This window comes from Manduca sexta, chromosome 19, assembly GCF_014839805.1.
Source record: "Manduca sexta isolate Smith_Timp_Sample1 chromosome 19, JHU_Msex_v1.0, whole genome shotgun sequence".
In the NCBI taxonomy this organism is placed as follows: Eukaryota; Metazoa; Arthropoda; class Insecta; order Lepidoptera; family Sphingidae; genus Manduca; species Manduca sexta.
In genome coordinates, this window is record NC_051133.1 from 317121 (window position 1) to 332797 (window position 15677).

Below are 15677 nucleotides of genomic sequence, written 5' to 3' on the forward strand. Positions count from 1 at the left end.
TGACTGTGCGATGTTGCCGCTCCGACGAATTCTAGTATAGTAGTAGTGGCAAAAGGGTGTGTAAAAATAAAATGACTATTTGAATATTTATTTTGTTTGAAAATTTGACTTTTTGGTTTTTGACCTTAGGTTAAAGTAACTTATAGTAAACTGCTTCTTTCAAGATGACTTTCTCGCAGTTAAATTTAAGTCTAGGGTTACAAAATGACCCTGTATATTTACAAGAGAACTAAGGAAAAAAATACAAAAAAAAAATAATGTTGCAATATTAAAACTTTTTATAAGGTACTTATCACTAATGGCTTTGTTGTGGTACACTTATAAAATATAAATAACTTATGATATACCGAATATTTCGTGTATTGCGCGCCGACCTTTCGAGTCGAGTATACGATTTTTTTTACATCTATCGACCCCATCGAATGCAGTATATTAAATAAATTTATTACTAAGGTGAATATTTGAACATAGACATATTCGGTGTTCATAAATTAAATTCAAATATTGCTCCTTTATCGATTCGATGTAAAGTTTATCGTACTTATTATATACTATATAAATCAAAGGCACAGTCTGTAAATCGATATTCGGGTCGGAATTTGGATTTGAAAAATGTTCTCGAATGGCAATGAGAAATGACATATATGGTAATTAGTATTTGAAAAATGGTAATTATAGCAGGTGGTTGGTAGGTAATAAGTAAATAAATAAATACCGTTAAAATCATATAATATATTATATTTATGAATTATATATAAGTCTCTAATATATAAAGACTGAAAACAAACATATCTACTCATTGCCACCATTATAATATATAATAATTCTAACGCAACATGATTAACTGATTTTGCTCTTAATAATCAACAAAGTTTGGTCAGCAAAATAAATACATCTAACAAAACAACAGTCTTGTTTAATTATTATAATAATATTTTATTTTAAAATCAACAGAAATGAGAAAATCCCTTATATAACTGTGTTAAACATTGACCTTGACTTAATTCTTCAAGGAAATAATGCTAAAATGATACTGAAAGGTCTTAAGTAAATTATTGCTCCGAGAACTTACGACTTTAAACGTAGCGTAGGTAAGTATTTAATCCATAAGGTTCTAAGCATATCAATTTAGGATCACATCACACACCCATCCTATACAAAGTCAGTACCCTTGCAGTGTAGCGAACTGTTCTAGCGCTGAATCTTGGACTCTGGCTTGCCTATCATCTCTGCCTCTGCTAGGGTATCAGGCATCTTCGTGCCGAGGGTCTCTGGTTGTGTGAGGACCAGCACTCCGGAGAGGAAGCCCATGGATGCGAACATCACTGGGGGAATACCAGCCCAGTACTCCATCTAGACGGACAGACAACAAATAAACTATATTATCACTTTCTTTTTGGGGAGATTTTGTCTTCTTTTAAACTACATGTTAAGTATCAGACGACATGTTACACTTAGTTATTTATCTGGATATCTGCCGGTTTAGAGGAAACAGGTCATCGAACGGTCGAAACATATTATAGTTGTAAAAGTTTATATCCTAATCGTAACCAATGACAAGCTTTAAATATGTTTGTGTGAACTATAATGCCTCATTTAGACTTTAGGCAAATAATTCGGCGACTAAATTGGTGAATAAATAAAACTATGAATTATGATAACGACACCAGAATAACTTTTGTACATACTTGTGTTCATTCGGGATACTAAGAATGGAAGCTGAACTTACCAGGACAGGCGTAAGTGGCGCAGTGATGGAGCCGATACGTCCGACCATAGAAGAGAAGGCGAGCAGGCTGTGGCGGTACTCGGTGGGGTACAGCTCGGACGTGAACAGGTACAGCGACGTGAACACCGTGGAGATGCCGAACTTGCCCAGCAGGAATATTATCAGGCGCACCACAGTCATGTCTGGAAAAAACGTGGTATTGTCAAATTTATTAAAAAGCAAATAACAAGATAAGGCTATGCTGTAGTGGGGTTAGTCCTCTGTACAAATGGATTAGCTGACGAATACTATCATTTTGATTCATTACCTATAGGTCTTTTTTATACCTATAGGCACGCGGGCCAGTACTATTAGAAGGGTTAGACTCGGGATTACGGAAAAAGCGGCGAACTCCTCGCCGACAAAAACGGAAGTGTGGTTTTGTAGAGTGTCAAGAACTCGTGTTAACAGCCAATACCAGAGTTATATTGTCCTCTGGTCGATCAGAACTGAACGCGGCCGTCTCCATTTAGCGCGGATTTCGAATGGAACTTATAGGGCTGTAATGTTGTTACAGTAGGTAGTTCTCACTTTATAACGGAAAATCAAAATTGTGAAGGCATCAGTTTAACAGATTTTGTTAACCTCAAGGTAATATTACTTTATAAAGGACTTTGAGTTAACGGACCTTGGAGTAATTACAGATCATCGGAATTACTTGATAATAAATATCAAAGTATGGTAACATAGATTAGGACATTGATAACATTTTAATCCGAACTTGGGCGATTTGTTCTAAAACCTTTCTTACTTGCTACTGGTTATCAGGATTAAAATGAATTAAACTTAATGCATCTTTAGGTAAATCCTAAGCCTAAAGTTTCAGAAAATTTATTATTAATAAAACATATACACTTAGTAGAAAAAACTTTGTTCTTTTTCTAAATGTATGTTTTCTAAGCAGGCACAATCATCTGGCAACAATTAAATTAATTGTCGGTATGTTTGAGGACGCTGAATGAGCTTTGATGGCACGGGTCCTTTTTCCCAACTATGTGCTATAAAGATACTTGTATAAATTATTAATCAATGGTAATGAATTCATCTCCATAGAAAAACCTATTAACAATAGTTCCAAAGATTCACTCAGGGGTAAATTCATTGGCACCGATTATCTTGACGTATTAAGTAATATAAATGACCATAGTTTTGCGATAACTTCCAATCCAACTGCATTAGTAATGATTGCATTAAGGAATTATAATTTCTTAATAACAATATTCTACACTTAAGTTACTAATTATCTACTTTCTTTCAATGTCAAGCCGGGCTTGGCATTATTAAATTAGTACGACCCTACTCCACCTACCATCAGGTGCAGTGGGTCCCTTTGTAGTGCACGTATAAAAAAAGATAAATAAATATAGTCGGTCTTAAAAAATAAATTAAATCTCAAGGAAGCCAGGGAAGTGGTGCAACTATCACATAAGCTATATTTAGTAGATCTTGTTTCCATTTCATGGTCTGATATGGGTTATGATTATCGCTGACATGTCATATAAATCGGAAAAATTAAAAAAAAAAAATCCATATCCTAGACCTGTATCTTCCATGAATTACGGTATACAAGTAACATTAACAAAATTCAGAAGGACAAAAATGAATATCTCAATACAACAAATATCTCAAAGTTATGTAGCGTAGTATATGGCAAGTAGAAGTAAGCGTGATGCGTAACAGGATATAGCAGAGAAGTAAAAGTTCACAGGTAGTTCACACAGTATATTGTTCCACCACACACTAAGAAGGAAAAGTCAGAAGGGTTGTAAGCGACAGATTAAGACAGTTCACAGGTAGAAGTAGAAAACACGAGAAAATAACACTAAACTAAATACAGAACGGATCACAAAACTATTGCGTTCACGAGCGAGTGCTAATTGCGTTGAAGCGTATATTGTCACACGTAGGATCATACTGGTCATTCCTATTTTTTCGTCGTCGGTTGCTTCGGGGGTATTCGTGCCCTCGATACTACACACACTCGTGCGCACCGCTATGTCGCAGTGCGTAACGCGTCATCACATTGTTCACAAAACAACCAGCTGAGTCATTCGTGTCAATGTTTCATTCTCCGTGCATTCAATGCAGGTGAGTGCCCACAGTTAACTAAAGTACTGTACTTACCCTCAGGAATAAAAGCGAAGGCGAGATTACAAGCGGCGCTAAAAATAAATGCGCCGGAGAGAGTGGGCTTCCTGCCGATCCTGTCCAAGATGAGCACGGCGGTGTAAAAGCCAGGGATCTCGATGGCGCATGTGAGGATGTAGTTGAGGTGCATGGTGTCCGACAGGCCGGTGGAGTTGATGGACAGTCCGTAGTACACGAACGTAGTCGTGATCCACCAGATGGGCGTTGTGCACACGCGCCGGAGCAGGATGGGAGATTTTATAATGGTCTTGAACACCCCAGGACGTTCCACCTGATTGAAAAAAACTCTTTTGAAATGTGTCATCACAACAATAAAATTTTATTGAGGACATAGAGCATTAGTTTCATTAACACAGAACATAACGTAGAAACAGAACTATTTTTAAATATAAATCTACTCGATATATAGGTTCGATATCTCTTAGAAATTGTTTCCGATATTACACGCTACCTTGTGCTCCGGAACTGCTGGCGGCGTCAACAGCGCCTGCATTGACTTCTCGCTGATTTCCTTCTTATTGGTCCTCGCTGCTTTTTCAAGCACCTTCTTGGCATCGTCAAACCTCTGCTTCGACAGTAGCCACCTGACACTTTCCGACAGGATCCAGTAGTAGATAATAATGAGGAAGCACGGGATGTGGAGGGCCATGATCATGTACCGCCAAGGCTGGATTAGCCAGGCAACACTGCCGAGGATTACCTGCCCCACGGCGAACATGGATGAACAGGTAGCACTTGTAAACACACGATACTTCGGACCAACGAATTCAGTAGCTGCAAGGAAATAAATGTGTTACTGCATTTACTTAACTAAAAATGTAGAAGTATATAAACGATATAATATTACACAATTCCGATTTGTGATATCATGCTTACCAAAAATATAAGCAGAACTAAAAGTTCCAGCTCCAAGCGTCGTTTGAATGAGCTGAAAGGCCAGGTACATGGGGTAGTTGACGGAGAAGGCCCTGATGAGGCCGCACAATGCCAGATTAAATACACTGACTATGAGGGCAACCCGTCGACCAAACTTGTCCGAGACGAACCCGATGATGGGCAGCACCAGTAGGGTTCCCACGCTGTTGAGAGTACCAGCTAATGCACGGGACCATTCTTGGCAGCCAAGGTCGAACTATCAAGAATACAGTATAAATGTTCCACTGATATAATATTATGTCTTTTCAATAAATATTCTTAATGAGTGTATTCGTTAATTATTCATTTTCATAATAAATTTTAAGTCAAATTAAAATCAATAAATTTTTACCTCCTCGCTTAAAAAAATGATCTAATGAAAAAACATGATAAACATCTTGGTGCCTACTATCATAACATTAAGACCCTGTTCATAAGCGTAAGTTCAAAGCGTAAGAGGCGCAATTTGTTAACGCGCGTTTACAACTACATGTATTTTACATAAAAACATACAAAATATACGTAATTCTAAACGCGCGTTTTAGTAACACTACTTAAACGCTTGTCCTCTGAAGAGGGTCTTAGTCACTACCGAGGGAAGCATAATTACTGTAAGTAATACGATATCCCCTTTTTCCTTAGTGCCAACTTCCGAAAATACTTACATCGTACACAACAGAGTTATCCCGAGCGTAGACAAAGCCATCGCAACCCACTGTGTCGTTCTGGAACAGATTGGCGGGACAGTAGTCGAGCGAGCCGTTAGCTCCATCCACTGGAACGAACCGCTCGCAGCTGGCGAATCCTGAGGAAGTCTGCGGGATGGCGTTGCTAATCCATTCGGGTTCGAATAGAGAACTCTTTTTTGTCTCACCGCATTCGGGCACACGACATCTGCAGACAAACAATAATTATGAGAGGTTGTGTGGTAAATATAACAATTATGCCGGTTTGTTTCTGACTTATTTAATTATCGCTCTGTTGGAAGAAAAACATCGCAAGAATACACGCGCAGTTGGTTGTTCTACACAAAATTCGTAACTCATCAGACCGATTTAGCTCACAAATACCTAATTTCTTTCAAAGGAGAGCAGTGAGGAATTATCTCCGTAGAATAATTTAGATGATTAGGTAGGTATGGTGTTTCACAAACAAAAACAATAGAAGCAATTGTTTTAAGAGTAACTTATATTAGATGTAATCAAACAGGTAGAGGTCACTTAATAATAAAAAATGGAGGTTCACACCTATGAATTACCGAGACTCGGTGGGCTGCTTAGGTATTTATAGAAAATATATTGTTAAATGAATACGGTAAATAAATTAGCGGTACCAATTCTTTTGAGATGAGCGTCCCGTTCAATAATTTTAAGATGTTACTAATCAGTCACCGACTCCAAAATTGGTGATCAGAATATACCTGTTGTGTTAAATTATTTTTTGGTTTTAAGTGGATTTTAAGGCGTTTTAATATTTTGTAATTTTTTTTTTACAGACTTCCCGCCCTCACACTTATCACCACAACTCCTGTAAGCCAGGATTAACAGTGGCGCGCATTTTATGACACCGAGCAGTGAAGTCCGGCGAGACTTAGGAAAAACTAATTTGTCTTTATCCCGCAACGAAATTATTCAAATAATAAGATAGGGAGACAGAATAATGAATTCAGGAGGCATTTTAACCTCAAGTATAGAGACGATTACAACTAGATAAGCCAGTTGCAAACCACGGATAAAAATTAAACGAAGACGTCGTATCACATGAGCTGTTAGATTTGATTACCAATAATAGGCATGAAAAAACGCCGGAAAGCACGGAAATTCCGTCTCATCTCTACGAGGTCCGTGTAGGAAGACTCCAGATGTTATTTGCATACTGTTTAACATGAAGTTGCGCTCTTCATGCCAGAAACTAAACTGTCAAAGTGCGTGATGTGGAGACAGTTCGTAACCTGGTATCGAGCATCGGCACGCAAAAAAATCAACCAGCATCAATGGGAATAGTTTACCCTTAAAATTAGCATGGCCGGTAAGAAATTGCGATACACAGTGATGTATTTTTAGCCAAGTTTTAGTTAGGCGATCGCGAACGTACGGAAAGTATTTATATAAATGACGCCCTTTCGAAGACACGACTCACCTACATTACCACTAATTTAACAACTCATCAGTGTACGGTTTAAATAGTCTATTGATTCTTAAGAGCTCACGAGACGTAAGAAACTTTTTATCCATATACTCTTTGGTTGAGTAATAGATATCTTTTATGTGTTAGTAAAAATAGACCGTCCCGGTAGCGTAGTTGTGTTGCGCTCACGGTAAGATTATCGCACTGAGGTGTTCCACATTTGCTTACCCCTGAATAGGGGAAAGGTTCATTAATAGAACATTGAAATAGAATAGCGAGTGGTTTGGTCAGATTACTAGCACACTGTATGATCTGGCACTTTTAGATAAGTCTAAGGTTTTAAAAACTTTAAAGAACTTGTCTGCATTGATTTTGATGTCACATATTGAATGCGTATGATTTAAAGAGTATAATAATTAGTATCATTGGTTTAAACCGCATTAGCGTCATGATTAGATGATAATATAAATGCTGAGTAGAAGTATTCGCAGAATAAATTAACCATACCATCGCCCGTGTCAGCTGAATGACCTTTATAACTAAAGGTAGAAAGGATAGTGTTAGCGTTTTTTTGTTACTTTTTTAAAGGTCCTAAATAGTTTAGGGTTGTTTACTATTGATTCTTCAGTATTCTTAGGATATTTGGAATAATATTCATCTTCAATAACCTTAGTTCTTTTACGTAGCACGAATCGACTGCGTTAAATGGAGATGGCTGCGTTCAGTTTTGACACACTCAGAGGATATCACTTTGGCTATTCGTCGTAAAAACGGGTTCTTGGAATTTTTAGATTCCACAAGACCTCGTTTCTTTTTTATATCAAATCACAACCAATAAGCTTCTATTCGAAATTTACGCATACAAAATAAAATTAAACATATTTTTACACTATACCTATATTATTCAAATAAATCCTTTATTTGCGAAAAAGTTGGTACACTGTAGGATCTTAAATAGTTATTTCTGATCAAACAACCTTTGTAAAATTTATTGACGTGCAAATTTTTAATGTTTAAATAATAAATGAAAAACAATTAATTAGGTTAGGGAATACATTACTTATAATAATTGGATATTTGACGACTTTTTTTAATATATTTATCAAAAATCTATCGAAATAAAGTCTTTTCAAAATCTATGCAATAATAAATAAGTAATGAACCTTTGAAATTTGGTGGAAAGGGAGGCTGTCAAATTACAGTAATAGTGAAATGTGACGTGACCCAGTGCCACGCATCATAACGCTTTGTGAGTGATAAAAGGACAGCGCGATATCAACACCACGCCTCCACATTTGCTCACAATATGAATGTACTGCTTTATTTTTCAATCAATTCTGATGCTGTGTTCACAGAAGAATTTCTTTTTCATATTAGTTAATGTTACACATAAAATAATAAACTAAATAAAATATGGGAAACTACCCTATTTTTAGATTAAGTTTAGAATTTGGCTCTCAATTTAATATACTATGAGTTTTACGTTATTGTGTATATCATATCATTAATTTAGAATATTAATTATAATTATTATTTCTAAAAATAACTACGTTGTCACAGATAATCTTTATACAAAACTATTTCGGTTTTTAATTCAAAAACTCTCGAACTGTTGTCACCTATATTCTTTATTTTCCTATGTTTTTGACAAAAAATCCAGTGTCGAGTATATATAGAATGTTTAAAAAAATTGATAATGTGGATATTGCTTCGCTTATTTCACCATGAAAAATCCCATAAATTTATTAATGTTCCTTAAATGCATATTATCATTTTAAATTTGCAACTTATGCTAGCAAACAATTAAATTACGAATATTTTGGGAGATTAACGTTCTAAAAAAAAACACATTTTTTTTAAGGGAAATATTCGTAAATTTTGTATATTTCTGCACGTCGCAAAATATCAAACGAATTGCTCAATTCAAAAACGCCTCTTAAAATATCAATTGAATTAATTAGACATCTTGTATAAATGATGCCAATCACACCCTGGGCGTCAGTGCTGCTACCACGGTGGCTTTATATATTATTTTATGTGTTTTTCCTCTATTTTATTACAATATTTTACCCCTTATTACTCACCTGTGAGGGATAGCAGCTGCTGAGAAGTTGAATTCACTCATGAAAGCCGACATGGCGATAGGTACGGCCACCAACAGTAGGTTGTAGATCTGGAAGCGGCCGAACTGGCCGAGCTCGTTCACCAGCACATAGTCCAGGTCTATCGCAGGCTTCCCCTGGCCCTTACTCGCAGTACTATCTCGCCGTCTATCCGCCATTTTCCGACCGGTACGCGAGCCGTCCTAACAGCGAGTCCTCTCTGAGTTAATCTCGCACCATTTATAAATATTAGTATAACCACCCCACTGATAATCGTAAGGATTAATATATTGATAAGCGATTACATTCGTTTCATATTCTGCGTGGGAATGAATAAACAGTACGAATACGTGGGAGAGGTGGTTGGTACAGATAGAATCGTAACATGTTATTAGTACTTAAATATTATAGCTGTGATTTTTTATTGCACTTTTTGTGGTTAAGTTCGTGGAGTATAAGTTGGTAATGTCGGCAACTAATATCTCATTGGTCTCGTGGTTGTGGAATATGAGCGGTTGGATAACTTTTTCTATTGTTTTATCTAAAACGATATAATCGGGATTAGAGCTCCCAATATTTATTTTATAATTTCCTTTGCTAATAAGAGAAAACATTTTCAAAGACATTGAGTGCTTTAAAAGCTCCAAAATACTATCGTCGTTATTGATTCTGATTAAAAGAAAGTGTTTATGATTTCAAGATAAAAACTCATCCTAAGTTCCCGAGATTCGCACGTGACCGAAGCACTTTTAAATTTTTTGACACTGTTCGTACTAATTTTAGAATCGATCAAAATCGGTGGTTCTCATTTTTAGGCATGTAATGTTGTAGCAAAAAACAATGTATGCTGTGTATAAAATCCGAATTTGTTGACCAAAGGAAACATGAAGACAGGAAATCCTTCCATTGTATTAATCTCCATCGTGTCGCATAGATAGAAATCAGCCAATTGTTTTGCCAGTTTAAAACACTGATGTTAAATTTCTTAGCAAGTTCCAAGAACGTTAATATAGGATAAGAAGTTGGAGCTGCAGAAACTTCGAAATAACCAACATTGTCCGAACAAACGATATTTTAATGACACTAAACAACAGATATGTTCGTAAAAGTTATTCGGCGACGTAATTTGGAACACGAACCTAAATGGATAGGTGTGGAAATAGATTCAGAAGTGTGAAAACACCTAGTTGCGAATAAAGATAAATTATATATAGATAGGGCAACTTGTAGGTTTGTTGATGAAGTCGATATAGTCCGCTGCCTTAATTGCCAACAATACGGGCACGTGCATAAGTTCTGCACCATTAAAACACCAATTTGTGTCGTTTGTGCCAAGACACATAGAACCAATGCTTATCGACATAAAGACAATCATGATTTCAAGCCCGTATGAGCCACTAGCAAACGTTTTATGAAACTCCACGGCCATCGCTCTAGCTCCCATGAATGTCCATCATAGTATAAACATAAATTAGAAACCCTAATTTTATCAACTCATTATTAAATAATTTTTATATGGATTACTTTACTATCGGACAATTAAATCTCCACCATGATAGGGTGGCGACGTCGGAATTAAATACGTTAGTCCGGGATTATAAACTCGACGTTGTACTTGTACAGGAAACAATATCAACACGCTCGATTGCGCAGCAGAGTCGTACAGGTTGATAGCAGCTCACGAGCTGGCATTTATGTATCGAACTCAAATTTAACTATCACTTAAGTGTGCAATCTCATGACGTCACACAGTTCAGTCGCGGAGGTTTCAAATCCGAGCTGTAAGGTTTTCGGAGTGAGCTGCTACTTTCAATACTCTGACCCAGTAGGACCACATATACACCATTTCCGTCAGGTTTTATGATCACTTGTAGGTCGTAAAGTAATTAGAGGCGCTGACGTTAACGCGTCATCGACTCCCTGGAATGGCAAATATCGTTCCACCGATACCGATCGGCATTGAGCCTGCAAATATTTCATGGCAGGGATGAATCTTTGTATTCACAATATGATTATATTTCATATATGATTTTGCTTCGTGCCCATGCTCTACACTTGGTTACGAATTTGAACAGTCCGCTCATTACGCAGATTGGGAGTGTAGTCTCCGGCATTAAGAGCGCAACATCATGTTAAACAGTATGCAAATAACATCCAGGGATGTACATATATTACATGGGCCTTGAAGAGACTAGACGGAATTTCCGTGCCTTCCGGCGTTTGTGCCATGCCTAATCAAACCTAACAGCTCATGTGATAAGACCCTTTCGTTTAATTTTTATCCGTGGTGCTTTACAATTGGCTTATTTAGTTGTAATTTTCTCTATATTTGAGGTAAAAATGCTGCCTTGATTCATTATTTTATCTCCCGTTTTACTATGGATGGAAGTGAACAATTAATATTTCCAACTCCTCCATATCTCTTAATTCTAATCTAATTTCGTTCCGGGATAAAGACAAATTAGTATTCCCTGAGACTCGCCGAGCTTCAGAGCTCGGTATCATCAAATATGCGTGCCACTACTGATCCTGAATTACAGGAGTTGTAGCGGTGGGTGTGAGGGCGGGAAAGTCTCTTTATCAACACAGACAATGTAAAAGCACTTTATTATTTTTCACAAAGTGTTTTCTCATAACGCTTAAGGATTTATAAAAAGGGTATTATTCTATGCATTTACCATGTCAATCATAATAAGTAACTTTTAATCTAGAATGATCTGTCCTTAATGCCTTAGATTATGATAATCACAGTTGAAATTGAAAACGCCTTGCCTAGATAATTCTGAGATTACCAGATCCCTGGTATAAGCGTCCTTCTGTGTAGGCACCACCGCGGTATTGCTGTTGCGATGTAGATTTTCAGTGCTGTTTATTGTCTCATGACTATACATACTTTTTTAAAGGGTCTACCTCGGTGGTGTGGTTGTATGGCGTGTGCAGTAAGACGCCTTTGTGAGCTCTAGGGGTATTGTACCCAGTGTCATTATATATATTCTCACGTATGTTGACTTACTATAAGCGCAACTAAGTTTGTCTGTGTGATGAATAAAGCATTTTGTTTACTGAACCTCCTGAAGATAGATAGATTATAGATTCCATCCTACTATAAATGGAAAACCATAGAGCCATGTGAACCAGATCCAATAGAGCCGCAGTAGTTCACGCAATAATCCACCAGCTTATACAAGATATTTTGTTTATTTACTTTTAAGATACCGGAACTAGCAAATTCTAACCAGCTCAGAGAATATTGATTCTTACGCCCTGTTATATTCTTCTATTAGAAAGCTGTACAGGCTGATGGTAGCTGCCTATCTCTGTGCGAAATTAAAAGTATAGCTGTTTTTGTACTATCAGATTTAATCTTGTAATAAAAGATAATATTAGTACGTAAGAAACTCACACCAGACGACATCCGTGACAGATCAATAAAATATAAAAAGTCTAATCGTGAGTATCACAACATGGGCACCAATATCCACCACGTACCAGGTGGAAAATGAAAGAATCTTTATTTAAATATAAGAAAGGTATGAAATTTTTGCCAGAGGTTTCCAAATTAGGTTGAGCATGTTTTTTGAGAAACCAATTAATAATATAATCAATCAGTAAATTTATTTCTATTGAAAATATAGGTAAATTATTAGGTGACGTATTTTATAACATAGTGTCTTACCATATTTAGTCGAATGACTTGCAAAAACTATAATACAATGTGTTATAACATCATTACAAAATATCAAATTTAATCTCAAAGTCGCTACAGCTAATATCATAATATGCATTAAGTAGTCATCCATAATCTATCACAGCAGTTGTCACAATGTATTACGCAAAATTATTTCTGTAAATATTCTCTTGTATGATAATATGTCTTATCAATTAAAAAGTTATTTAATTTAATTTTAAATATATCTATGCTTTCTCCGTTTACAATATAACTTGGAAATCTATTATACATTCTTGGACCTATGCAGAAAACGGGTTTTTTTAATAGAGCTGTATTGTAAGGTGGAATTTTTACTTTATTACTATTTAGTATGTTTGCTATAATATTTAGTGTACCTACCTACATATGCAAGTTTCTTTTTACAAATATTGAAATTTCGTAAATTTATGATTTAAATGCAATTTCCCAGTCGGCAGAGTTCCCCCAGAAGATTATTCCGTATCTCAATGTATGGACACTGCACATACGCATGACATGCCATTAATACAATACAAATGCTTACTATTTTAGTGAGTTGGTATAAGCATAACAAAATTGTGATAACTTAATGCATATAGTTTCAACACGTGCCTTCCAGTTCAAGTTGCAGTCCACATGGAGCCCCAAAAATCGTATGGCTTCTGTAATGGCGACTGTAAGATTGGTTCTCCGTGATAATTTATAGAAAGCAATTTAGGTACTGACTTATTGTTAAACAAAATCAGACTATTTTTATTTTACGATGTTTTTAAGACTTAAAGATATGTATGCTATTGATGTACCTAATTATTATTATTAATAAATATTATTTAATAAATAAAATAAATAGAATAAATAAAAAAATATTATGTATTTGTAACTGCGTATCTAAATCTGCCATAATATTTATTTATTTATTTTATTTATTTGGAAAACAAACAAGTGTACAGATAGATGACAATTAAAATATTTTTTTTTACAAAATTAAGATACTGTTCACTCCACAACGTTTTCACGGATTACTTAAAATACTTAATGTAATTACTATAGGTACAGTGAGATTACAATACAATATATTTGCTTTACGCGTTTTGGAGCATCATTAATGCATCTACAATTTGTTTTTTAAATACTATATTTCTGTTAGCGAATATATCTATGTTAGTAAAATGGTTATTATAAATTTTAACTAATCTATGAAGGGGCGCACGTTCACCCGCATTTGTACGACATGAAGATGTAGCAAATAGCGGGTAATCGCGCGCCTCTCGTCTTATTATGGTCCTGGGCATAATAAAGAATGTATTATTAATTATTTCTGGACAATCAAACTTGTTGTGTATTAACCCATGGAGCATCATGGCTTGGAGCAATAAGCGTCGTGACTTTAATGTTAATAATTTGTATTTTGACAGCGACTCTTTATAAGGTACAGTGTCACCCATATTATAGCATTTATATTGCAGGGCCCTAAAAAACTTCCGCTGAATTGTCTCTATCTTCTGATCGTATTTAGCATAAAATGGATCCCATATCATACATGCGTATTCTACCTGAGGGCGTATCAAGGTGTTGAAAAGATAAAGGTATGTTTTTCCGTGTTTGAAATCACATGAAGCTCTCATAACAAGGTAATACATTTGGGACGCCTTAGCAACTATTTGATCAATGTGTTGATTTAAATGTAGTTTACTGTCCAGAAGGACTCCCAAATCGCAAATTTGAGTCTCATTAATTAGTTTTTCGTTGCATAACAAATAATCAAAGTTAATAATCTTTTTATTTTTCGTAAAATTAACGTATTTACATTTACTTAAGCTTAAATTGAGATATTTTTTTTACAGTACTCAGAAAGTCTGTCTAAGTCACTTTGCAGGAGATAGCAATCATTTACAGATTTGATACAGCTAAACACCTTGAGATCATCTGCGTATAATAAGAATTTGCTAATATGAAAGCATGTGTTAATATCATTTATGTAAATGAGGAATAATAATGGACCTAATATCGATCCCTGAGGTACACCAGAAGTAGCTAGAAATGAATCAGAGTGGAAACCATTACACAAAACAGTTTGGTTTCGGTTACTCATATATGATTGAAACCAGCGCAATAAGTCCCCTCTGATACCATTATATGAGATCTTATCTAACAAAATTTTATGATCGACTCTATCAAAAGCTTTTTTAAAATCAGTGTAAATTACATCTGTTTGCGATCTAATATCCATATTTTTAAACAAATAATTTGTAAAAATTATTAAACTCGTCGTAGTAGACTTTTGTTTAATGAAACCATGTTGTTCCGGTACAATATTTTGTCTTATGAATGGAGATATTACATGGTGGACAAGTTTTTCAAATAATTTTGCCAAACTACAGAGAAGAGAGATAGGACGGTAATTTTCTATATTTTGTTTAGGACCCCCTTTGTAGACAGGAACAATATTTGATTTTTAACAGCGGAAAACGTACCAGCCCGTATTCATATTTATTAAATATAATATGTTTATAAGTGGTGAGCAGTGATTTGTGGTTGCAGAGTTAGCACGAATAGTTTAGTTATTACACTTCCTTATTCCAGTGGCACAGTGTAAACAGCAGTGTGTAGTTACGGTTGTGTTTCGGTTTGATGAACATTGTAGCCAGTGTAACTACTGGACATAATGAGACTTTAATCTCATGCCTCAGGATGGCGAGCGCAGTGGAATACCAAACAATACTTTGTAATTCAAGGTGTTCGATGGTGTTTCTACTGTTTATGGGCTGTCGTATCGCTTACCATGAGGCGAACGGCAAGCTCGTCTCATTATTCAAAAAATGAAAATTAAAAAAAACATTCATGAAAAACAGTTGTGCAGCGACCCTTAATTGGAGTCAGAATAAAAGTGAGTAAAATGTAATAAACAGTTATTATCTTTTTGAGAAAG

The 15677-nt window shown here is 35.6% G+C and overlaps 1 protein-coding gene across 1 annotated transcript; it reads right to left on the reverse strand.

The window, feature by feature from the left end:
* Positions 1-712: 712 nt before the first annotated feature.
* Positions 713-9287, reverse strand: LOC115440503 (organic cation transporter protein). Its single transcript, XM_030164846.2, has 7 exons — positions 9043-9287; positions 5497-5725; positions 4793-5048; positions 4368-4690; positions 3893-4187; positions 1730-1911; positions 713-1353 (listed from the first exon to the last, which is right to left on the reverse strand). The coding sequence occupies exons 1-7, from the start codon at positions 9237-9239 to the stop codon at positions 1192-1194; spliced, it is 1644 nt and encodes a 547-aa protein (XP_030020706.2). The 5' UTR covers positions 9240-9287; the 3' UTR covers positions 713-1191.
* Positions 9288-15677: the final 6390 nt, after the last annotated feature.